Source organism: Leuresthes tenuis, unplaced genomic scaffold, assembly GCF_036924035.1.
Source record: "Leuresthes tenuis unplaced genomic scaffold, fLeuTen1.0.hap1 SCAF_3, whole genome shotgun sequence".
Classification (NCBI taxonomy): domain Eukaryota; kingdom Metazoa; phylum Chordata; class Actinopteri; order Atheriniformes; family Atherinopsidae; genus Leuresthes; species Leuresthes tenuis.
In genome coordinates, this window is record NW_027325357.1 from 24,502,534 (window position 1) to 24,528,958 (window position 26,425).

The following is a 26,425-nucleotide window of genomic DNA, read 5'->3' on the forward strand; positions in this document are numbered from 1 at the left end:
TGAGCAGTAGCAGCAGACTTAATGCTGAATTTCGGAGAATGAACTGGACATGAAGCGTGGCTTACAGCTTACTAGTTAAAGTCCAAATCCTTCATATGTAGTGGATTTTTTTGCCCTGCGTTTGACCCTGTTACTGTGCTGTTTGCACACACGTGTCCTGAAACAAACCAGGATTGCTCGTAAGAATAACTGTTCGTTAATACCTTCGGTTCATAAACTGTTGTGGTCTGCACAGGGAGAAAAAAAAGTGAAACATGTCCTGAGCTCCATCTTCGCGCCGTGCTGAAGTCCAGCCTCAGGAAGCGCCAAGCAGCACCTCCCGTTTTCACACACACAGGAGCGCACCAGTGCGCCGTAAGAGTAGGAGAGGAGATACACGCTGACTGAGAGCTCAGCTGCCCGTTCCGCGAGAACAGACACCTTGCACGTCTACCTCCGAAGAACAACAAGACGATGACTCGTTTGTCGCAACTTGATCTTCTCGCAATGCTCGCAATGTATTTGGATTAAGTTTCCGCGTCAGTTAGAGGGACTATCTGTGTGGGGGGAAATGAGGACAGCAATCGGTTGCCGTGGATGATGATGTCCCACAATGAACGCAGGTTGGTTGTGAATTCGTAAGGTTCACGGCAAGAGTCCCGACACCAAACTTTAAATATTTTCTATCTTACAAAGTGTCACAGCGTGATAAAACTTGTGATGGTGTACGAGGGTGTTGTTAATATCTGAAAGTTAACTATGTTTGCAATTGGCCTGCATTTCATCTGTTTATTTTTCATATTACAAGCTGATGAGAAAGGTGGTGAAAAGATTTGTGTTGTGTGTGCGTTAACATATAACCGATGTAAGTACGAAAATGCCTGTTTTCTCATATCAACAGTTGTATTTAGATAAATGGCAAGCAAACATTGGCGTGGTTAAGATCTGTCCTGTAGGAGTAGATTTGAATTTAGACTCAGTTAGGTTGCACTTTGTGGAAGTCCAGAGAAAGTGTCAGCAGGGAACAGTCAGCATGTATGTTTGGGTTGGAATTAGCAGTCCATGTCTATGAACTAGGAAAGATTAAGGCTGTGGAAGATTACCTGTGTTGCAGGTGCTGTGGTACCATCCTCAAGTCCAATAAGTTAAAAAAGAAACGTTCTTGTATGTTTACTAGCATTTCTCAAACAGAATTTTCATTGTAAAATGGAAAACCAGCTTTACTCTACTCTGAAATGCTGCCACTTTAGATTTCAGACAGGTTGTTATGGTTCGATGGGTGACATTCATAATCAGAACGCAGTGTGAAATCATATCCTGTGAGTTTGGCACAGTCAAGGTCCCAGTGTCTATCTCTTCCTTTGTTTCTCAAACATTTGTTTTAATTGAATTCTTGTTGCATAATTCACATCCTGTTGTTTGCGGTTGTGTGTTTTGTCAGACTGGGATCTGTGTTTTCTCTCCCTTTTTTATTGTTCTCTGGCCCCCTTAAAGGGCCTTTTTCAGGAGAAAAAAATGTGTGCATACTTACATGTGTGGTTGTGTGTGATTCTGTGTGTATGAGAATCGAGGAAGAATGAGGAGAAGGAAGTCCATTTGTGTCGCGAAAATGCATGCTCCTAGAGAGGTTTATGGAGGAGTGATTGGGGGCCTCGCTGCTAATGTCCTTCCCCAGTGGACATCCTGTGTGTATTCCTTAAGTGAGGCTCAGCTGGACTGGTTAATTAACCTGGAGTTCTTGAAAGCAAGAATTGTGTGACGCTAATATTGGAAAAAATTAATTAAAGGCTTGTTGGGGAAAGTGATATTATGCTACCAAGAGATTATAATCTCTTGTGAAACTGATATCTGGAGAACTATAAAGAGAAATAACAGGAGCTCGGGTAGAAAGAGTGAGCGAGAAAACACTAAGAGATAACCAGAGTGCACACAGGGTTTAATAGGATGTGCGTCAGGGCAGGTACTAAATAACAGGAAGAGACCAGGGGTGTACACACTTTGTTAAGAACGGGTGTGTTTCAGGTCAAGTCTAAAATTCATAAGTAGTTATCTGTAGTGACTTTACAATTTTCTAAAACTTAACCAAAGTCTGGAAAATTATGTTTAAAAACTTAAGCCTCGCAGTTATTCATTATGTTGCTGTTTCAATGAACATAAGGAATTTTGACAAAAATAGTATTATATTGTTTTTAAAGTTTTGATCATAATCAGCCAATCAATTATTTATCCAATTCTTCTATAAACACCCAATCTGCATGTGTCATTTCCCAGACGGAGATGTTATTGTTCCTTCTCTAAGTACCCGGTGGCTCTGTTGTTTTTCCTGCTGATAATGTCCCCTGCAGCTTTCTGCTTGTCACTGCCGACTGTACTGGACACAACTTCCTCTCTTCATTCTGTGCAGAAGCATATGCTGCGTTTTTATCCTCCTATAACATTATGTAGTAAGCAAACCGTGATGAGTGTTTAGATAGTAAGAACGATTTGGGTGACTTTAACTTTTAATTTTCTATCACTCTTCTCATACAGATTTTCAAAATCCACTGCAAGTCCCTCGACCAAAGGCCCGCAGTTATCTCACCATCAAAGTGCAGTCCAAGCTGATGCCAAAAACTTGTCCACCTGTCCATGGAGCAAAACCTCCTGTTGCCCCCAAGCCTAGGCCCCAGTATCAGCCTCACGCACAGGGAGAGCCCTTCCCTCAACAGGGCCTCAGTAACGGGGAACTGGCTCACTATGATGGGGAAACAGGGGATCTCCAGGAAATGGAAGAAGAGAATAAGGGCAAAGAGACAGAATCAGAGGAGGAAAAAGAAGCACAGGATGGGGTTAGTGACAGTGGCACAAGAGGAAATAATAGAGAGGACACAGTTAGAGGAAAAAGTGCGGTGGAAACAGAAAAAGAAGCAGGAATTTTAGATAATGATGGAGATGCAGACAGCAGTGGCTCTGAGGACACAGTCAAAGCTGATGATTTGATCAACACTACTGAGGATGAAACCACTGACAATGACTCGATCCAGCCTGAAAGTGGAAATCACACCGATGATGAAAATACAGCAACGCCTTCAGTTCCTTCAGCTGAAGATGAAGCAGGGCACGAGGAAGAGGAACAGATTTTAACTGAAAAGACTGAAGTATGTTGCTGCCCTGCAGATGAAAGTGCAAAAGATCAAAACCTTGATCAAACACAGTCCTTCAGTCACAGTGGTGAGAACAGTGATACAAGACTTTCTGAAGCATGCGGACAACTAAGTGAAGACAGTCACAGTTGCTTAGTCACAAATGAGACTGAGCTGGAAGCTGGGGGATTTGCATTTGGATTCAGCGTACTTCCAACTGTAACTGAGGAGTATCCCTACGATGTGATTGGCCCTACAGATGATGCAAGTGATACATGTGAGTCATGTGACCCAGCTGAAACAGGGGATACAGAGGTCTGGCAACCAGAAAGAGCCACCAAGGATGTTTCTGGATGTTTTCGATTTACATCCAGCACTGAGGACGTGTTTGGGCCTTATGCTGTCATTGAGGCAGTTCCAGGTGATGTAAGTGGCACTGCAGACCCTGAGTGGGGCCCAGATGATGATGAGAAACCTTACACTCCAAGCAAAGCTGAACCAGATGGGGCCTCTAGCCAGGAACCTTACTACGTGTCATCAGATGATGTAGACAAGCTAGAAGACAAGCAAGCCCTCTCAGAACAGCATCATATTGAGGAGTGCGCTGAACAATGTAATCAACATGAAGAGAAAGCAAAGGATAATGAGTCGGCAGATGAGTATGCAGACATTGATGATTCACTCTGCCCAAAAGCAGATAACTTTGAGCAATCTGAATGTGTCTCATCTGAGGATTATGTAGAGATAGGCGACGATGATGAAGAGGAGGACACAGGAAAGAAACATATATGTGTAAGAAGTATAAAAGAGAGGACAGCTAAGCGAGAGCAGGCTTTCCACAACCAGAGAAAAAGCTGCCAGCCTCGTCTCAGGTTGTGCAACATCACAGTGCCAACAGACCTAGACCTGGGCCGCACCCCAGAGCTCACGAACAGAGTGGTGTTTGCGCACACCACTGAGGCCTTTGAAGAAGACATTGAAGAACTGGACTGCCATATTGTGCCTTACTATGAAGACACAGACACAGACTCAGACAGTGAAGAGCATATATATGAAGAGGCTGGATTTGACTCAGAGGGGGAGAACTTTGTGGCACTTGATCGAAAAACGATTGTCACGCGATCACGATCGTATTCTGGGAAAGTTCCAGGTTACGTCCCAGAAACTGTGCCAGAGGAGACAGGGACAGAATACCAGACCCATGACTACTGCACTGTAGCTATGGATAAAAACAGCGAACCTCTCAGCCCCTCACAGCAACCTGCAGTTAACTGTGTGATTCCATCTACGAAGTCTCGTCGCTACATGTTATACTCTCGGTCTTCAGAGGGTCCAGAACTGTCCTTGAGTGTCCCAACAGAGAAGGAGCAATTGCTGAAAGATGAGATCAGGCTTAAGAGGAAGGATGACACCCTTTCCCTTCCATGTGTCATAACCTCCTCTGGAAGCTTCTCTCAGCGTAGCCATCAGTCATCCAGTGGGGTTTCTACACCAACCTCTCTAGTGGACATACCTCCACCTTTTGAGCTAGTATACATCACTAAAAGACCAGTCACCAAGAGTTCACCATCCCTCTTAATCCAGCATGAGCCCAGTGAAATACCTAAGAAGAAAAAGTCCTCATTCAAACGCTTTCTGGAATTCAAGTTCAAGAAGAAGACAGATTCAAAGAGTTTTAGTGACGGAAGTGTCCGCTCCTCACGCTCTTCATCTGAGTCCAGCCACCATGGCCCTGTGAGAGTTGTGGAGCTTGATCGCAGAAGCACTGACAGCTCTCCCCAGCTTCAGTCCCGCATGGTGAACCCCCAGCAGCATCCCCCAGACCTGCCATCCTCTTTCATCTTCTACAAAGACCACCAGAGGAGAAAAGGAGACCCCAAAGCTTATGGCAGAAGCATTTCCAGAGTTGAGTCCTTTGAGGAGCGCTCTCGGCGCTCTGTCATGCCTCTTCCTTTGACCAAACCTCGTTCCACCTCCTTCCCTAGTGCAGATCGCTCAGAGTATGAAAACATCCCAGCCCTGAGTTCAGAATATGAGAACATCCAGATTCCAGGAAGACCTGCCAGATCCCACACTGTTACAGTGTTTTTTGAGAATTCAAACCACTCATCAGCTTCCTGCAATGAGAATGATGGATACGTGGATATGAACAGTTTCCCTGGGATCGACAGCAAGCCCCAGAGATCGAAAGCAGACACTGAAAGGTAAGTAAATGGTTAACTTATTTAGTTTCATCACAAGCAATCGTTGAATATTATCTGACATTTAACCTTGCTTCTCATGGTATCCAGGAATATTGTTTTTCATTTGCCTCGATTTTAGGATATGTTTTAGAACTATAAGGTGCCAACTAACAGTGATGGACAGAAATGACTCATAGCATAATGCTGGTTTGTTTTCTTTGCAAGTTACAACTCACTTCATCTTGACTCTAATTGCTTTTTGTACCAGATACTTTTCTTTACTTTGTTTTCTGTTTTGAACAGTACACCTTCACTGTGGTGCTGCATGCATTTGCCATAACAGACTGGGGTCAGAAAATTGACACATTTATTCGTTGGCACTCCAGAAATGTCTGATCAACTGTGAGCGCAGAAGTTTGGGGCATATTTTCAGAGCAAAAATATCTGTGTGCTTAACATCTTATCTCGGGTCAGCTGAGAAGAAAATAGCCACGTGTAAATGTGTACTCTTGTTTCATAAACCACACTCTCAGATTTGTAATCCATGCACATGGGTGGCATGGTATATGCGTGCCATACTTCTACCGGTGACTATTCTGTTTAACCAGTCAGTGCTCTACTGTGTTTTAACTTCATCTTTTAGAATCGGTTCAGCTAGTTTGGAAGTTCGACCACAGTAGTATCAAAAGAAGCACCAGGTTTTATCTTTAGTGGAAAACTCAGTTATAGTCAAGTCAAATTGAGCCAAATAATGCAGTGGAAACATGGCATAAGTACAAGAATGAATATATTTTTTTCCGGTGCTGTGAGCTTCCCAAATGGAATTCTACTCACCTGCATTGTATTGATGAACTGTGCTTACATAATTAGTCAAACAATCGATGAGCTGATTTACAGTAAAGCTTCTTTTTCAATTTTGGTATGAAATATAATTGTTTAAAGCATTTTAAAGCTAGTGCGCACAGGTTCGGACTCATGTGGAAGCAAATGTTATGTTATTGAGAATTTCTCTTCTGAACTGCTGTATGGACAAAACAAGCTATTTAACCCTGAACCATCATTCAGTTTCACAGGGAAATACAAATTATTCAGAAATTAAAAGTCACAGCTTTTTTGTTAGATAGCTTCAGTGTCATAAGGTCAGATAAGCTTTTTAATTTACGATCAGCTGTGATGTTTCACCTAATCTTATTGCATGTGCTTTTAAACTGTGTCCACCTCATCGTTCGAAGAAGAGGTGAGGCTGTTTTTCTCTGAAATCGATTGTAAACTATTCAGCTGAGTTGCTCGGGCCACACCTTTTCACTCAGAGGGACAACCGAGACAACTGTGCTGTTGACAGATTATCTCACTGTATCTCAGATGAGCAAAAGTCACCTGGCTGAATACAATTGGATCTATTCCTTGTTTCAAAGTATTCTGGGTGAGAAACGAGCAGCCTGTTGTGTCAGGCATCATTGGTTTTGGGAAGACAAAGAATGCTTGTGGGAGAGCTTAGTCCTGTTTTTCATCGAGTGAATTTAGAGGTCACATCTGGTGCTGCTGCCTCCGATGCAAGTCTGAGGTGATAGAACAGGTAATGGCAATGAGGTAGCTCACTGAGTGCCGCGTGTACACATTAGAGAAAGTCATTATGGATGCAATTAAAAGTGAAGAAATGGGTGAAGTGGAGGAGGGGTGTGTGTTCTTTCACACATTGAAATGGAGGAGGATAAAAGAGAAAGTGAGAGCAGCAGAGGAGGTGTTAATAGAAAGAATCTGAAAACAGGGTTTACAACAATTTAGCAGAATGGTAGGCTGTCTCGTATGAACAGGAGAAAGAAAGCAAGAGCAGTTCTGGTGTAATTGCTCTCCTGTACCTGACACTGATGTTTAAGTTTAGGAGAGCTTTTATTAAAGTAGCTCTCTCCTGAGTGTTTCTCTTTCACTGGACCCTTGAGGGGCTGCAGGATTTACTGCAGTGTGTCATGGAGGGAGGAGTCACCGCGATCAAACTCTACAAAATTATCCCAGCCTGTGCTACAGCTTCAGTCATTATAGAACATAGTCTTCCTCCAGTCTTAATTAAAAAAGGTTTGTTTGATTACCTCTGTGTGATCAGAAACCCGTCATTACAGAGAGTTCCCTGATAATCGTAACACAAAGAGCTTCTGCTTTAATTTGTTTTACATTTTTATGATGGTTTCAGTTTATAACTGATAGACAGAAAGCTTTTTTGTTTGTTTAATTGTTATTTTGTTTATTCTAATTTTTTTTCTGTTCTGTGCCTGTGGAGAAAATGTTTCAATCTCTAGTTTATATGATATAGAAAAAGCAGTTTACTGTGTGGCAGTACAAATTCACATCAGTTTTTTTTTTTCCTGTAAGCCAGTAAACTTTATACATACCTCAGCATTTGAATCCTTCCCATTTCCTAGACAGTGGTTACTCTGTGCAGGCGTTTTGTGTTATAGTGATGTTATCAATGTGGCTCCTTGTGTGCTTGAGGTTTCACACCGCTCACAAGGATGCAAAGAACCTATCCATCCTGTCACCTCGCCTTCACTGCATTCCCACTAGAGAGGCTGCTGTTGCCAGGGCCACGCTTTGGTGAGCCGGCACAGGCCTGGTTTATGTTTATGTGAGGAGTGTATGTAAGCACTCATATGGGAATAAAATATTGTGTAGTCAGTGTATGGGTTTTTGTTTGCTTTTGTGAGTACATCTTGCTCTGTACTCTTCAAATCTCGACACTACTACTGTCTTTGAGTCACTTAGATGACGATGACAATGACATATTGAAAACACATTCAACACAGCATGGCTGCAGACCCACTGAGGAACAAGTGGATTCTTGTAGTGAGGGAAAAGACCAAATGGCCTCAGAGCAGTGCACACAAAAGCACTATGCCTACAGTCACAGACGTGCATTTTAAGGAGAACTTACAAAGCTGCTGTCCCACAGGCTTGCTTTGTTTCTACTCGTGTGATTAATGTACACCAGTATTCAGACACTATGTTTAAACAAACTATGCAAAGAAATGTTCATTAGCAACCTACTATAGTGTACACTGTATAAACAAAAGGAACACTAATGATTCATCCTAATCGCAAAAAAGGTGCTTGTTTGTAGGTGTGTGTGTGTGTGTGTGTGTGTGTGTGGGCTGTATTTGCATGTATGTGCAAGACAACTAATTTAGAGTTCTGTGCTGCATTATCAAAGATGATGCTGCTGCTGAGGATACAGAACTGTTGTTGCCAAGCAGCCATGCAGCAACAAATCAGAGTGCCAAAAGATAATATTAGTACAGAGAGTTCAGGATTTCTGATTTTGTTCAGCTTAAAGACCTTTCGCTGTCCTGTATGGTAACTTTAAGCTGTGCGGTTTAAGCAGACTTAGAGCAGTAATGCAACTATGTTTCTGTCCCACAGTACAAATATTCTATGTTGGGATGTTTAGTAAGGTATTTTCAATGTTTGCAGAACCCTACATTTCTGGCTTAACCTTTGGCATGATTTTTGTTCAACACAAACCTCTTAAGAGTGATGACAAAGCCCTGGCATGGTCTTAAAAACAGCACCTCCGCCCACTGTTACGTTAGTCTTAGTGGTGGTGAGAGACCCATCTTAAGTGCATTGTTGTATTGGGCGGTGTACTGCACAGTGAGGTGGTGAACAGGGCGTGTCACTGGCTCGCAAGGCCTGGTGCCAGTCACTCTGAGGTCATTGCCAGGTCATCCCCGGGGAGGAAGCATCCAGCACAGGAGCTTCCCTTCCAGTCTGTTTACAGGAAATGCAGGAGGAGGGTGGGGTCCTGGTGTGGTAGGAATATGGAGAAAAGGGAGGACAGATAGCTTAAGGTGGGAGGAAAAGGGGTCAACATTGTTGAAGACTTTTCCTTTAAAGATAAAATGAGGTGTAGTTTAGTCAGGAATGTCAAGTCTGCTGTTGTTGCCACGTTTGAAGGTCTCCAGTCTCTCTTCATGTACACTGGAATTAAATTGGGTGCGTATGAAATGGTTCTTAGACATTTAAGAGTGAACTTATTCCTATCAAGGTCAAGGTTGTGCAATACTGACTATAAAAAGGTGAGGTCTGTGCTGGCATCCTCTGCTCTAAGTTTGAGAATATCGAAAAGGAGCAGCTGATGACAATTTAGCACCTCTGTAATTACACTCTCTCTTTATCATTATCAAATATAAAAATGTTGACTTTTACCTGCTGTTACCAAGAGGAGCATTTTAATTTAGATTTAGTACTTTCAAAGAAAAGGAAAGCATCTACATTCCACAAAATTCTAAAAAAAATAACAGAAAAGTAATAATGCCATCAGAGGAAATGCTTCAAAACAACTTGAATCATCTTTTTCTGGGAAATGTGGTTGACACATCGACAGAATTACAATATATTTAATGTTTCATATCAGAATTGATTAACCTGGAACTACATTTATGGGTTGTGTGCTGCAAGCAAAAAGCTTTCGGGGGTCATAATAAGAGGAAACTTTGAGCACTAGACCTAACTTCAATGTTGCAGTTATGTAGTAACCATGAATATTTACCCCAGTCAGTTTAACCCCTTTTTGTGTAACTCTGATCTCACATATGTTTACTTTAAACTTCTAGCATCCTCACATACTCATTTATCATTAAATCGCTTGTAAATATCGTTTCACTGTTGACCATAGTCGTCTTTTTAATGTCTTTTGAGCAAAAAATCCTCTTCAACATGAGTTGGGCTGTAGTGGGTGGCTCATTTGATCAAGATCTTTACGTCCACATATATCTGTGTATTAAGAGTGATGTGCAGCGCCATGTAAAATGAAAAACTTGTGCAGAGAAATTTCTTTATCTCTCTGGGAGAGTAATGTTACAGGCTGTCGCAGTAACAAAAGATTATTACACTTGCATACTGTATGTGGCTCTGAATCACAACCTATCATTATGTAGAATTGTCAATATTTGAAGCCAATCTTTCACAACACAGTCAAGACAGCAGCAGACTTAAAGCCACTGATCTGTCTTCACAAGTTATTTCCTGCAATAGCAGCTACAAAACCATCACAGTCTACCTGCTAAAAGCAGTAAACAATTTAACACTGCCTCCATATTCTTAATCCTCCCATTAGTATTCTAATCTTCTATAGTTAGCAAGCTAATTAGCCCATTGAGTTTGTCTGATTTCCTCTAATAGTGCCATTATAAGTGTGAAAAAGCTTGCCTTAATATATATTTTCATACTCAGAGTTTTGCTCAGAATTAAACATTACAAGCACCATCAAATTCACTAGGTACTGGTGAAATACTCGGTTGACTCTTTCCAGAGAGTCATTGTATCCTCCTCTAGATTTGACTCAGTAGATTTAACTTTGTCGTGTTATCAAACTCAGAGGGATGGCATAATTGCATTGCCTTAATAGTCTTGTGAAAAGTTTTCTGCAACTCCATACTAAAAAACTCATACTTGCTGGTTTATATGATCTATCATAAACTGAACACTTTGTAGAATATATATTTATTTGTATAAAACATTACTATCAGTAATTGAGATTGTGGTGTTGTTGATGCTTGAAGATGAAAAGGTGAAGGTGAAACTCCTCAGCAGAGAGTTGCTCTTAGTTATTTGATGAATTGTATGATAAATCAGAGCTGACAAATTATTTCAAAGAAGAACAGTCCCTCCAGTTTTCTCGCCTTCGACGCATCACTCAGGAGCCGAAGCTCGGCTGACCTGTCTACTCTGAGGTCAGTCATGAGTAATGGGCCGTAGGTGCTTTCACCAGCCCACCCAATAAGGCTGATAGGTGACTGTGTGAGAGAGAGAGAGAGAGAGAGAGAGAGAGAGAGAGAGAGAGAGAGAGAGAGAGAGAGAGAGAGAGAGAGAGAGAGAGAGAGAGAGAGAGAGAGAGAGAGAGTTTAAGCTATAGTGTCAGACTCATGAAGTATGAGTATGTCTGAATGGAAATTAAATCCAATGGCTAACTTTGTTAACCTTTAGTCTTTCAGAAGCCATCTACCCTTATTTCACTCTGGGGTCAGGTTTAAGGCATCACGGGTACACAGTCATTACCAGTTAATGTGAATGCATAATGAATTATTCATTATATGTTTCTTCAACTTATTTACATTGAACTTATAAAACTGGCCGCTTCATATATTGTATTGTTTATAGAAAACAGAAAGTTTCTAAACAGGGCTGCAAGTAAATGTTTTTGTAACTGGTTGAATTAAATAATTGATAATAAATTATCTAAATACAACATGTTATTTTTCTGTTACTTACCTAATCATTGTTCCAGATAGACAAGTGTAGAGTCATCTTACTTCAAAATCGGAGAATAAATTACAAAATGTTTTCATCTGACATATAGTTCTTGTGTGCCCTTGTGCAAAACAGTTGAAAAGGAATGAAACGTTTTGTCTGACTCTACTGTTGTAATTCATGATGAGTGAAAGTACAGAATTTGCTTGTAATTGGCTGATCAGGGGGATCATGTCTCAGTTTATGTGAGCGATAAAGGCAAAAAAATGAATACATAGATATTCAAGTAGTTTATATATTTTCTTCTCTTTAAGTGTCTTCTCTTAAGATAAAGGAAATCTGGTTTGTCGGTCTTATCCTCTCAAAAGAAAGCCCATACTGTGTGACAACTTAAGACGAGAGAAAAAAGTCAGTAGTTGTAAAGATATCTCAACAAGCTGATGTTCAATGTTCTGTGTTTTTAATCAAATGCAACTCCATTCTGCAAAATCAAACTCAACTCTTGCTTTAACAACAAACTTTCCACCAACATTTCCCCACAAACATTTCTTACACGGCAGATGTGTGTTAAGTGCTGGTGTGCCGGTATATGTGCGTTACTCGCTCCTTGCTGGTTGGCTTCTGGTTGTGTTGAGGAGTGTTGTTGTAGAGGGATCCACCATGCTATCAGAAATGTGATTCCAGCTGGACCAGCACGTTTTTTGAAGACCTTTAACATTGTCACTGTCTACTGAGACTTTTTTGTTTGTTTTGGCACTAGAGGCCTTCTAGCTAGTAGCTAAAAAGGAAGGTGAACAGAGAGCAGGGGATGATATGCAGTTAGGGTAACAGGTGCTAATCTGGAGTGCTGTAAAGATACCACAAAGTGTCTGTGCATGGGGGTACCTGCTGAAGCATATCTCTGGTATATTTCACTGCTGCATCATCATCATCTGCCTTTTAGGATAAATTGTATCTCATCTTCTGGATTTCTGCTTCTTCCCGGACATAAGTCTTCCAGAACATGGACATCTCCTCCCTTTCGATCTTGAAAGACTCCCTATCTTCATTCAAGGCAGCTTGTTCTGCAAAATGGCTTTCTGCTTGTTGTACATAAACCTGAGTTCCCTATCAAAGGCTCCTTCCTGTTTTTCCTCTTAAGCTTGAAAACCTTCTTTCATCTTCTGGAAGAAGAAGAAGAAGAAGAAAGTTTTTCCTTAGCTTATCCTTAGCTTGTGGTGTCTGCCTTCTCATGGATACCAGCCTTCCTCAGCATTGTCATCTCCTCCTTCTCTACCCTGAGGGTCTTTCTGTCTGCGGTCATGACATCATGTTCATCCCTCCTTTTATTTTATATGCTGTTCTCTGAACTCTATGTTAAAGACTTCTCTTTCAATCTCCATAATCTTCTTTCAGGTGTAAAGCTTGCTTCACCTTCTGCAGATCTGTCTGTTAGGATGTATTTTCTTAACTTATCCAGCTCATGTTTTTCCTTTCCTCAGACATGGCATCCTTTTCTGCAGTGAATGCTGTCTTCCTCTTACTCATAGCCTTTAGTTCCTTGCTGTTGGCTTTTCCCTCTATTCAGATTTTTTCTTTCTCTTGTTGGAAGTCTTGTCACATCCCCTGGATGCCTGCCTTTACCTGGATGTTGGCCTTCCTCAAGATTGCCATCTCCCTTTTTTCTACTCTAAAGGACTCTCCATCTTTACATTTTAGCTTCCTGTGCAACCTTGAAGGATTTTCCCTTCATACGATGTTCTCTCAGCTCCTTGGTGAAGGCTTATCTTTCTTTCTCTATGCTTTCCATCTCCAGATAGAAAGCCTCCCTCATATTTTTGATATTTGCTATGTTTTTGTCAAACATAACGTCTTCTTCGGCCTTCTTTATTCACTGATTCGTCCTGAATCCTCTCTTGAAGACCTCTCTCTTTCATTTTTGTTCTTTCCTCTCTGAGTGGGAGTCATTCCTCATTTTAGTCATTTGTGTGCACTATTTCTGGAATACATTTCTTCTTTTTTTCTCAACCAATAGCTGTTTAAAGATACAAACAAATAAAGATCAGATTGTGTTTATTCTTTATTCTGATGTTTAAAGTTAAAACGACTGCAGTATGAACCCCTGGTTGACTTGACATGGTATGTCGCTATTATTGTACCTTTTTTTTTAATGTAGTTTTGGTTTAATGAACTCTTGCTGACACTAAGTTTTTACTTTTGGTGAGTTCAGTCTCTCAACATCAAGATTCACTGCCACAGAAGTGATGTAACTTTAATTACAGGGTGTAGATCAATGGCCCTTACTTTGTCTTCTTGATTTTACTGACCACTTGACCCAAATTAAAGTCACACTGGTGCACATATAGCAGTATGTGATTATGATCTATCACAGAGTGGATCATAATATAATGTTTGCATGGAATAAAATTAACTTGTCTACTACAGTTGTAACTCTGTCAAAACTCTGTGAGCCTCCTGCTTCTTACAGAGTCCTCTCAATATAAATTTTTTTAGTGCAGTGTTTTAACTATATATGGGGAGTTGGTGACAGTTTTTCAAAAGTAGGTCAAGGGCAATAGGAAAATACTATAAAAAGTCCTTTTGTTGTATCAATGTCTGACTCTCCCCAGATCCCTGAGACTTTTGCCCCATTACTAAACACCACCCTTTAAAGTTATCTTGTGCAAAGAGTAGATCTCTGACCAGTATAACGATGGCAAATTTATAAAGAAGACATTCCAGGAAAAGCAGTTCAGTTCAATTGAATTGAACTCAGTTTATTTATGTTGGGCCAATTCCAACATATGTCATCTTCAGGTATTGTAAACAGAGAAGGACAAGGTCTATAATAACTAAAAAAAATATAGTTATAGTTAATTATAGTTGTATTAATACAGTGCCTATTCATTAAAATTGTCAATCTAAGGAAGCCAAGAGGTTGCATAGAAAGATCATCTGTTTGATTCAATTCCCATTCCTGAGCATTCTTCAGTCCGAAAGCTAAGCAATTTGATGGAGAAAAGGGGAATTTTGCTATTTAGAGCTTTATATGTAAGGAGATGGAATTTAAATTGTGTCCTGAATTTTACCGGTGCTCCAACAGGCTCCAACAATGGCCATTTGAAAAACTGAATGGAATTCTACCAATTTTTGTGAATATGATCCAGGACCTAGAATGGATCAAAATCTTCCATACTATATTTTTGTTGATGCATTGTTTATTAGTTTGATAAATAGATATTCGATTAGTCATGACATAGTATGTCTTTTTGTCAATGTGACAAATGACATAAATGATTTACATTTTATTTTGTTTGTTTTTAAGTTATGATAGTACTCCTCATATTAGTTATAGCTGAACTTAATGTACAACAATATTTTTGTCACTGTGGCATTGCGTTACTTTAAATTTTGCGACTGCTGGAGTCTATAGATTGTACATCATGAAAGTTTGCATCTGAACAACTCTCAACAGTGTTAAAAATGTGTTGCTATTTTTTTCGTTTTTCTTGTCTAGTTTACTTCCTGGCGGTCTGAATGCTGTTAACCACACTGTATGGCTCTTAATGGGCCAGAGAGCTTTAATTATTAGCACAGGTTGCATTTAAAGGGATTATATGTGAAATTACCTACAGCATATCTCCCTCAGGTATAACAGTAAACAAAAGGATTACCACCACAGGGCACATATGTGCCAACTCTGCAGGTACAGATCAGGACAGGGATTACAGTGTACCTCTGGAGGGTTCTGCATGATGACTGAAATGCTTAGAGACACACAAAGGAAAAGGAAAAACATACATTTGCAGAGGACTGGGAGTTTTGCTCAGTGCTCCTTTGAGAATGTGGTGGCTTTTTACTCTAAAAGCACTGTTGGGTATTTGTGTCCCTCATGCTGCCTTGCATTCCCAATTGAAGATGTTACAGGTGTTGCTGTATTGTTAAAAGTTTCTCCACACTGGTATGTCAGCATTGGTGCTGGTATGATGTAATTGTGCTTTTTTTCCCCCTCATTTGGCAGTGCCTATACAGAGCCGTTCCCAATGAACCCCATCTCCACTGGGCTCTCAGCTGATGAGGACCATGGCCGAACCTCAGAGGAGGAAGAGGGGGGTGCAGAGCAAGGTTATGACCGACAGGTAAGCGATGGGATACACTGTAAGTGGTTAATCTAGTCCCCTGAGCAGCTTGCTGGCCCAGGGAAAGAGCCTGTATCATGGAAGTCTGCATTTTTTAGTTGCTTTAAACAGACACCAGATTGGGAAAAATATCTTATAGTTTTTGATTTGATAAAAATGAATAAATACATAACAACCACCATTACATAAGTAGTTAATAACGGACACCTAATGACTTTTCATCTCTGTGATAGTATGTCATATTGACATTGTGCCTCACTTTCAACAGCCAATAATGCTACAAATGAGAAAATGAGCCTTGAATTCCCCATGTATTAGTACAATAAAAAGCAGCATTTTCCAGTTACATAGAAATGGACCCCACCTATGCTGCATCCTATAATCTCAACCCCCTGTTCTCATCATGTGACACAAATATCCTTGTTTTTTTGTTTTGAGAAAAGTTACAATGAAATGGAGAAAAAAGTCAAGGAGGAAGAGGATTAAAGAGACTTAAGAGAGTGTGTCTTTCATGCACAATTTGTGAAAAGCTACACATAAGAAAACATAGGAAAAAATAACACAGAAAAAGCAGAGGAGTCATGTCGGTAAGCCTTTAAATGATCTCAATGTCATGCTTTGGCTCCCATGTTTTGAGATCTTGTGATTAGCCTCTAAATCAATGGGGAGCACTGTTGCCGCCGTTACACACACAACCTCTCATACATAATGCATCTGGATTTAAAAGTCTCCTATTTGAGAGAGCCATCACGTCCGTGCTGCACTGTAATGAAATAATCAGTCTTATTTTGACAGCCCAAATCTGAAAAAAAAGTGAATTTGGTTTTTCATCAGGCTCCTTAGCAGCAGTGTTGCTGTTCCTTTCAATGTTTGAGAGGAGTAAGTGCCCACTGAGAGCCTTTAAACATTAAGCGCGTTCATTCATCTCCCACTGTTCTCCCTCCCTGTCACACAGATTGATGGTCGATCTCGAGTGTTCTTCATCGCCAAAGAGCTTACGGACTCAGAGAGATTGTGAGTATGCCTTTGTGGATTTCCCCATATGAGTTTGTTCTCCTGCATGCCATCATAAACACCTTGCTGTGTCAATATCCTAAGTTGTTTTTTTCTTTTCTGTGACCCAAAGCTGCGGTTCAATCTCTTCCTTCTAACTATATATTTCCTGTTTCTATGCTAATTCATCAAGCTGGATGCAGAGTTCCTGACAGCCAATTACACTAGTGTCCTCCTACACACTCAGCCATTCCTCTTATGTAGTTTTCTCATCAGGCATAATTTGAATAATTTAATGAGTCTTGAAGAGAAATGAACGTAGTTGTTAGGAAGGTTCTAAGTCCTCGACTAGTTTATAGCTAATGGTTCTCTCTTCTTGTTTTTCTAGACACGTCAGTGCCCTCAAGCACGTTCATGAGGTAAGAAGACCTTTTCTGCCAAACCACAAATGTGTCTCATAAGCTTAAGGGCCTATTAAACTTTCTAAAAAACCTGCTGATAGAATCCCATCCTGTGTGTCTGCTCCACAGTCTCTGTCTCCGTCTTCTCCTCCTCCCCACTTTGCAACGTTCTGTGCAGGTTTATCAGTGTTGTTGCAGTGACATCTGCTTCCTGGTCCTGACAAAGTTGTCATGTTGTACTGCGGTGTGGTCAGTTGTAAGATGCCCGAACCACGCACTCCCTTTTATCCTTGCTCATCTGGGGATGAATATATTCCTACTCACTCACCTGGCAACCCTAAATGCCATGACAGACTTTTGGGGCCTTTTAAAATAGGGATATTAGATGCACAGTGGGAGATCCTCATGACCAGGTTGGCCACCATATGAAGAATTTCAGTCTCTGTAGAATAACAAATAGAATAACAGGTAATGCTGTACAGAACATTTGAAGGTGAGGTTTGGTAAGCTCCTGCACAAAGGCCATGCTTCAAACCAACTATTTCTATCATTTCTTACTCAGTGTCTTTCAACACGTCACTTTGAGTTACAAACAAAAAGAGATGTTTACTACATAAAATGACCTTCATGCTGTGAACACTGCGGAAGTCAAACCAATTATTTATTACCTGAATTTGCATGTTGGGACCCTTCACCGTGATTCTGATGAAAGTACAAAGTATCTGGTTTTTTTATGTCTAATTTGATTTCCCTAAACATTATTAATGTTAATGTTAAACAGTGGAACCCTTTAATGAATGGAAAGCTGCAGTCTCATCATAATACTCAATTATACTGATTAGCTGCTGTTTGCCAAAGGGTTGATAGAAACATGTGCTATGAGTCAATGTGGATATTGGTGCATTAAATAGACACATTATTCAATGTGTGAAATATACTACAGTTAAAATTTGCTGCTTTCAGAAATGGCTTCTTTGTTTAATAGCGAGTGACCTTGGCTTGCTTCAGTCTTATGGAAACCAGCTTTTTCTGCCTTTTAAAAGGTGACACACAGCATTGGAGTCTCATTATTTGACAAACTTTGAACAGTGATCTTTTGAGATATGATTTACTGTCTGATGCAGGCTAATGTCATATACTATAATGAAAGTGAGTAATTTAGGTGGGAAGTAGCGGCACAGCGTGTTCAAACACACAGTCTGGGAAAAAAACCGAGGAGTAGCGTTAAGTGAGAGGCATACATGAGCTATTGTTCCATTGTTTGATAAGGAATAACAAGAATACAAAGAATTTCCAGACCCTGTCTCCACATAGGAAGGGAGGCCGTGCTCCTCTTCTAAATGACTTTCCCCATAACAGCTTCAACATATGAGGCCCAGACATATTTTTTCTTGCTTGTGACCTCTGACCTTTGAACAGTTTCTCTCTGCTGAGCTATGTCTGAGCATGACCGACTGCTCAACCAAGTGCTTAATGTTGTTTCTTGACTTGCCTTACGTGAGGAAAATGGGGATACAGTGACAAGCTGACAGGTTAAACGGAAGGTAGAGCTCCTCTTGTTCATTGATCTGAGAGTGGATTCTGGAAGACGGAGTCAAGCAGAAAACTGGCTACTCTTTTCCACCACAGACATGATGAATGGCAACTCATACTTGATCGATTGTGCATGATGAATCGCATGTTCTGAAGCACCCAGTGTTACCAGATTATCTCACAGCCAACTGGGACATCTCTATTTGTTTTATGTCTGTGCTCTACACAGAACTGGAATTGATGGGCTCCTGACAGTTATCATTCTGAGACACAACATGGCTCTCCACTCTCTACTCAGTGTGACATTAGTTTTGCCATACAATTTAGCTCACAGAGAACACTGATATTTCTCAAAGCATGTTGACGTTTTCTGATGATTTACCTACTTTCAGTTACTGTTTGAGTCCATTTGTAAGTAGATGAATTACCTCTCCCCAGCTCTTTCATTCCCTTGTGCCATAACTCGTAATGTTAGTCTCTATAGTCACTGACATTGCAGCTATTATCGCCCATTGCACATAGTTTATGTGCACAGAATGCACTTCAAAGGAGCCAAATGAGCTGTTCATCGCTGAGTTTTTTTTTAGTCTTGTCTACAGAGAAATGATAAGTGTGGGCTTAGTACAAAGCAGCATTGTGTCATTGAGTAAGGTCATTATGCAGCAACACCTGGTGTGCAGCTCTTCTGCAAGCGGGGCCACCTTTCCTGAATGCCTGGACGGAGCCCAAAGTACTGAGATGATATGAAGGGAGGGTGGCAGGAAGGATGTTTAGGAGGATCTGACCTTCCTTCCATTTTTCTCTTCGTTCCTCATTCTTTTGTGCCTTTCATTTCTCCTGGCCCCACCCCCCTCCCTTCCTCCTTCCATCCTCAAAACCATTTCCTTCATTCCTCACTTTGCCTTTCTACCCCAACAGGCAAACCCTAACCCTTTGTCTTGTTAAAAATCTCTCCCCACAAATCCTGTTTTCCCCCTCTTGTGCAGGACTTTAGGTTAGCGGTGACTGAGGCGGTGGATGAGCAAGGGGAGCCGGTGCTGGAGGGGCAGAGGTTGGGGGAGATACTGGGTGTGCTCCCGCAAGTCTACAGCCTCCACACCAGCATCTTAAATGAGCTGGAGGAACGTATCAGTCAGTGGTAAGAAACTTTACAGTCGGCTGTGCTGTGGCTAATTGCCTTAAACTACAGCGGATTCCTATTTTTCATAGAATTTAATAGAGCGGTTAGAGAGGATAGATATTGTTTAAGGAGACTGTCACAGTGATGATGAGTTATTCTCCACTGAGCCCCTAACAATGAATCTATACCTGTCTAACCCTGTTTTAAGATGCTCAGCAGCACAGTGGAATAACTGAGGGGTCCTTCTTCAACTGCAGGCCCAGAAAGGCAACTGAACGGAAGTGCCTTTGTTTTTCATTTGAAAAATTTCTTCTGTTGCGGATCCTAATTAACTGATTCTTATAGTTTTGGTCAAATTTAGCAGAATGGCTGCTGATTAAAGGTTTTAGTAAGAAATTGAGGAAAATGGTCTTTTGACATGAGCATAAACTAATTTCGATTAGCAGGTTTGTGCCTCAGTATTTGAGAAACTCAAATGATGGCATACTGTTTAAAAGCAAAAAAATCAGTCAGTAAGGCTCTGACTTGTGTACTGTTACTATACTCAATGCAATAACAACAATAATAAATCACAGAATTTAGTAGGACTCTGCCACATTACAGACTTTTATTTTCGGAATAGACTTAAGTGTGTTATAAATTATTTTTCACTCTGTAGGGAAGAGAGCCAGAAGATGGTGGACGTCATCTTGTGCCGTCGTGACGATTTTGGGGTGTTTGACACGTACATCTCCGAGTATGATCGCAGTATGTCGTTACTGGAGGAGAGCTGCCGAAACAACCCAGCTTTTGCCAGCATCGTCAAGAAATTTGAGGTAAAACACTGAAAAGGAAGACGACGACGTGAATGGATAAAGGCATCTCGTTGTTTTGTCTTTATGTTACTGTGCCAGTAAGGGAAGTATTTTAACAGTAACACATTTTTAATCTATACTTCTCTTTCCCTGCTTGTGGAGAGTAGGTGAAGCTTTGTGGGTGTTATCAGAGCAGAGATCAAACCTGGTATTTCCCCTGGCATTCACTCAGTAGCTCTCAACTTATATTTTTATCCCCCAACTTCCACTGGGAGATATTGGCCTTTATAAACCTTCTCTATCCCACTCCTCTTCGCGGACCTAACCTTTCTGCTGTCATGCTTGCATTTATTATACCCGCTCAACAACAAATGCTCATTCTTTGTAAAGCATGAATCTCTTCTTCCTTGATAGTTGCTGTTAAACACAGAGGTGGGATTTGGGTGAGGGGATCAGCAAGGGTTCAGTGTAATACCATCACAGGCCTCAACAAATTATTTTCCTGGTCATTTAATCAATGCTTTTTACTTGAATAGGAATGGGTGCAGTCTACGCTGATAACAATACAACTAACTACTTTTTTAAACTAAAGCACAAGATGTTTAGAAAGCCTAAGGATAACCCCACAGCTGTCTCATCTGTATATGTTGCATCCTGATCAATAAAAGTCTAAAATCAAAACTACTGTGAGACAGCACAATTTTAATCTAAAATTAATTTAACCATACATGAAAATCCTAAAGATGCCCAGTAACTCTAATGATTTTCTTATATATTATAGTAGATTATGTAATACAGATTGTTAACAAGCGCTCCCATGGCTCCTGTGCAATTTACTTTATTATTTATGTTTCTCAAAAAAAGCTACATATTCAACTCTACCCAAATGCATACTGATTTACCAGATTCATGCTGTATGCTGATTCGCTGAGTGGCTGGCACAATGGTTCCAGGGATTTTATACTTTGATAAGAAAGGCGAACGGACAAGTCACCAACTGTCTCAGCTCATGAATATTCAACAGCAGCTGCATCTTTCCAGAAAAACTAAACTCAGCCAGACTCCACACTGAGCACTGGCCTTGGAACCCTACAGCTTGTTTCCACTCTTCAAAACATTTAGCTCTCAATGACCTAGTTCAATTTCAGCTGAAACAAATTGACATAAACCTTGCATCATAAACCGGCAATAGCTTCCTTCAGCAACCATAAATGGCTTGATTTGCTACAGCTGTTAAAAGCGTGAACAGAACTCTTGACTGGCTTTGCTTTTCCTCATCATTTGGGATTGTGACTCATCACCCAGAGGGATATTCAAGCATGTGTTTCTAAGATTGCCTTTAAACGATGTAATCTTGGGTCTGTCCTTCCCACTTTCCAACAGTAGGGTATTCTGTGATTGTGATGGATGCCGTGCTGTTTCAAAGTACTGCTTTGGGAGTTGCGTGGTGTGTGTGACCCCACTGTAATGAGCAAAAAGGTGGGCTGAGGGAGAGCAAAGGCAAGCATATAGGTCATAAGATACAGTACACCTTCCACTGAGAGGGGTGGCGGTCATTTATTTGTTGTTTGTCTTGCTCTTATTCACACTGCAGGTACTTGAGGGAGTAACTCCATATGCTGTTTGCCTTTATTTTTGTTTATCTAAAAATGTGTATGCTTTGTTCATTTTAGATGTTTTCTTCTCTTAGTTCTTCTTAATTCTTCTCCTTAGTTTCAGGCATCTATTCCTACCGTAACACCTCTTTTCCCTTCCGTTTTCCTGCCCACTTACCTTTTACTCCTACAAGCCAAAATCCTGCTGTGTAAGTGTAGTAATTTCATTGTGGATGTGGTGATGACAGTGATGAAGTAGCCACAGTCCCTGATCAGATCAGAGCTCGACCCTTACAGGATTACAGCCTCCTCTCAACAGCTAGTTGCTTGTTTACTGCACCATCTATAAACATTGGCCAACACAACGCTCTGTGTGTGTACGTGTGAGTGTGTGTCGCCTCTGTGTGCCCCTGTGCTTCTGTGTCTGGTTGTGTTCCTGTGAAACTGGGTTTATGAAATCTCTTTCCAAAACACCTCAGCTTGGATTTAAATTCATGCCATAACCCGGGTTTGTGTAAAGCCTCAGTGTTTTCTCCTTGCAAGATGCCCAGGAGGAGGCCGTGCAGCAGGTGGACAGAGAGCGATGGAGTGAATTCCTTGTAAAGGCAGCTGGGCAATGAGGCAGACAGAAGCTAATTAGAGAAGCAGCCTCCTTTACAACTCCCCAATTAGATTGGTTGTGTGTGCTCAGGCAGCAAATCAGCTGGCTGTGACAGAGCCTGAGAGGTGTGCTTGTCTGTCTGTGCACGCGCACGTGTTTATCTCACAGCACAAGGCATCACACACTTCTTCGTCTCTCCTCCTTTTGGCCCACTCACCCAAACAAACCAAACGCTAATTACCAACTATGGAAGGCCACTTCCTCTGAACAAGTGTCAATTGGATGACAATTTACAAGTGACACTTGAGGAGAACAGACTTTCTGAAGACAAGCAGGGTTTAGAATGGGGAACTGGTTGTTTTTGTACTAAATGCATGTTGCAGCAGTCAGGTGAAGGCTGGAAAGACGAGACAGAAAAGTGATGGAAGTTTCAGATGAGAAAATAGCATAAGAAAGAGGAACAAAAGGAGAGAGGAAGACTTTTTGGGGGGACTTCTCATTAAAAGAAGTGTCATTTTTCTGTTTTACTTTTAACTTCCAGTGATGATGACAAAGAGTTTTTAATTCAAAACACATCTCTTATTCCATCGCAGGCCAATTCAGTGTTAGCTCATCACCAGCCCAAGCTCAGCGTGAGTCTCTGGCTGTGCATATGTGTGAAGGATGCGTCACAGACACATCATCTACATGAGTGTCTGCGTGTGTGTCTGGTGTAAATAACATGAACATGTTGTTTCCCGCAGGGTGCTATCTGTGTCTCTTTAATGAAGGATGGGACTTCATTAGATTAGAAAATACAGTGGTTATGTGTGTGTGTGTGTGTGTGCGTGTGTGTGTATATGTGTGTGTGTGTGAGTGTTTGGATGAACCCCAAACCCCCGCTGCTTCTCTACCGCTCGGGGCATAAATACCTGTCAGAGGCAATTAGGTCCTGATTGATTTTCTAAAGCTCTCTTTGATAGCGCCACTGTCTGTCCCCTTTCACCTGCAAATGACTGCACAGAGCAGAAGAAAGGGAGTCACTCTGGTTTTTGTGTGTTTGAAGGTCACCTTGACAGACAAATATACCTTGGTCATTGTCTGACCTTGGCCTGCAACACTGAATTAAAGCGGTCACTCTTGTTTGGATGAAAGAGAGTGGTGGCTCTTTGGGTGTGAGACTTTAGTGGTTTCTGGTTGAAAGAAAACTTGGAATTTCAAATAATCAAATCAATCAAATAAAAACATTTTCATATCAGGTTCAAAACATAACCATGTGTGAATGTGACATTAAAAATGTTTGAAGATATGATGAGTGTGTTTATGTGTGCGCAGACTAGAGGCCCAGAAGAATCTGAAGTCCCACTGAAGCACCAGCTTCTACAGGTCATAGTGAGAGTACTTCAGTATCAAATGCTACTTAGAGGTAACACATCTCAGACACTTTGTTCTCTTGTAACAGTGCAAACTCAGATTGTACATTGCGCATACATTGTAATTTTCAGTGGCCTGTCTAAATAATCTGATGGTCATCATTTCATGTCCTTGTTCTGTTTTCTCCAGATTACCTGAACAACCTCTCTCCTGATTCTAAGGAATATGAGGACACTCAGGGTAAACCTACAGGATGACCTCTGTGATGACAATATGACCCATATCATATGATTAATCGGTTTTCAGTATGCCCCCCATTCCTGTATGCCCCCAGTTGTTGTGTCACAGCCAATGAGTTGCCTCAATTGATCCAAACCCTCTCTGCTTCATTCTGTCTTTGTGTTGCAGCTGCCTTGGTGATTCTGTCTGAGATGGCAGACCAGGCCAATGACAATTTGAAACAAGGGGTGAGTTTCTGAGTCTGGATAGAGCCCTGTGTGTTCACATTGACTGTTTAGGTCAGGTTTAGTTTGGGAAATTCACTGCCAAGCATTGCTTTCTTTATATCCAGCCTAAAAGAGCAATTTTGAAGCGTGAAGACTCTGTATGAATCCCTCCCCTAAACTACTTGCAGGAGCAAAGGAGAGGTCTAATCCTTTTTGCCGATTAACACAAGGCAAGAAAAGACGTGTCACCAGAAAGTCCCAGGTGTATCATTACAAAGGGACCAGTGTGAGGGTGGACATGACTTACGCTGCCCCTGAAAACATGGGCAGTTAATGGAGATAATTCACAAACCCTCCCCTCATGTCTCTCTTGCCTCTCACACTGTCAAGCTCCCCTGTGCCTCTTTGGCTTAGCTCCTCTGTTTGTCACACTTTTTCTTCCTTCTGCACACATGCACTGACACAGGCACACACAATTTGACAGACAGGGGAAACACAGAGTCATTCTATTACTTCCTCCCCGTTCACTTTTCAGGATCCCTTCCCTCTCTGCTTCCGACACTTTAATTCACAAACAAACAGGGATGGTTTAATTCTCTGTCTCCTCATGCATTAATCCCTCGATAATCTCCCTCCATCTCTCTGCTTCCTTTCTCCCGCAGGAGAACTTGTTGCGTCTGGTCCACATAGAGTACAGCATGAAGGGGAAGAGGGACCTTCTGAAGCCTGGAAGGGTGAGCATGATGAAGCTGCGTCTGACAGCATTACTGTTTTACGATAAAGCGCTGCAACACATTGTTCTCCAACAACATGTGAATATCAGTACTTTTAAGCTCCAATGAAAGAATAAATGGAACGTGTTATGTAGTATTGTAATGTACAGGAATTGGTCTGAGTTTCATTTTGATAAACTAACATTTCTTATACTATTTCTTTTGGCAGATATTTGTCAAAGAGGGAACACTCATGAAGGTCTCAAGGAAAAGTAGACAGCCGCGCCACCTGTTTCTGGTAAAATTTCTGTCTTTGTCACTCCCACATTATGACATCAGGCACATATGAAACTCGATTTAAGCCTTAGATTGTTTTGTTTAGTTTTTCTACTTCCTCCTTTATTTAAGTTAGACATTCATACCACTCTGTTGTTTATGAATTACCAGTAGGTAAAAGGCTTAAAGATGTTAGCATAAAGAATGAAAGGGTGAATAAATTGCTTTTAGCAGCCAGGCTTCTTCTGAATGTTTTAAAAATCTTGTAGGGCTTAAAAGGCAAAGTCTTTTGCCAAGGTTAATGCATTCAGATAAAGGAGTCCAGATCAGATCTTCAACCAAATGTGTGCATTTTTCCTTTTCCAGTGCTCTACATACCAATTATTATGACAAGTCTGTAATAAAGATTAGTTGTGCATAATCTTTCTTACAGGTAAACAAACAATCTAGCAAACAGTTAAAAAAAACAGAAATATCTACACAAAACCTAAATGTTGACATCAAACAAGTAAGACTATGTTGTTACTAGAAATAAGAAAATTCCCTCTTAAACAAAGAGTTGTCAGATTTTCATGCTGTTGGATGCAGCCAGATTAGTTTCCCACTTTTCCAGAGAAGAGCTCTGCTGATTAACTTCCTGCTGGCTGCAACTTCAAATTAATTGCGCTGACATTACTTCTGTATAAATGTGTCATACACTGCTCCCAGCTAGAGAGCGGAGTAATGTCTTTCACAAAATGTCCAACTTTGAAGATCTGCTTCACAGATAGAATATTCTTTTCTGTTTTTCCAACTCTTTAATGGAAACTGTGATGTTTACGTCTTGTAACCACTGACTGGAACATATTCCATTCCAGTTTGCACACCTTTATTTTATTAATTTCATTATGCTATTTTATTATATTCTATTGTTATTTATATTATTGGAGCCATCCTTAGCATTTTATCCAAAAATGAA

General features: G+C 40.9%; 1 protein-coding gene across 2 annotated transcripts in view; it reads left to right on the plus strand.

Annotated features, from left to right (window-relative positions):
- The first annotated feature begins 332 nt into the window (after positions 1–332).
- The window catches only part of fgd5a (FYVE, RhoGEF and PH domain containing 5a), a 34,604-nt gene continuing 8,511 nt past the window's right edge, over positions 333–26,425 (plus strand). For both annotated transcript variants that reach the window (XM_072382688.1, XM_072382689.1), the window contains exons 1-12: positions 333–602; positions 2,509–5,305; positions 15,525–15,642; positions 16,598–16,656; positions 17,024–17,054; positions 19,556–19,707; positions 20,348–20,504; positions 23,994–24,084; positions 24,222–24,272; positions 24,441–24,499; positions 25,141–25,212; positions 25,421–25,489. In XM_072382688.1, the coding sequence (XP_072238789.1) occupies positions 593–602; positions 2,509–5,305; positions 15,525–15,642; positions 16,598–16,656; positions 17,024–17,054; positions 19,556–19,707; positions 20,348–20,504; positions 23,994–24,084; positions 24,222–24,272; positions 24,441–24,499; positions 25,141–25,212; positions 25,421–25,489 (3,666 nt within the window). In that variant the 5' untranslated portion in view covers positions 333–592. The remainder of the gene's footprint in view (positions 603–2,508; positions 5,306–15,524; positions 15,643–16,597; positions 16,657–17,023; positions 17,055–19,555; positions 19,708–20,347; positions 20,505–23,993; positions 24,085–24,221; positions 24,273–24,440; positions 24,500–25,140; positions 25,213–25,420; positions 25,490–26,425) is intronic.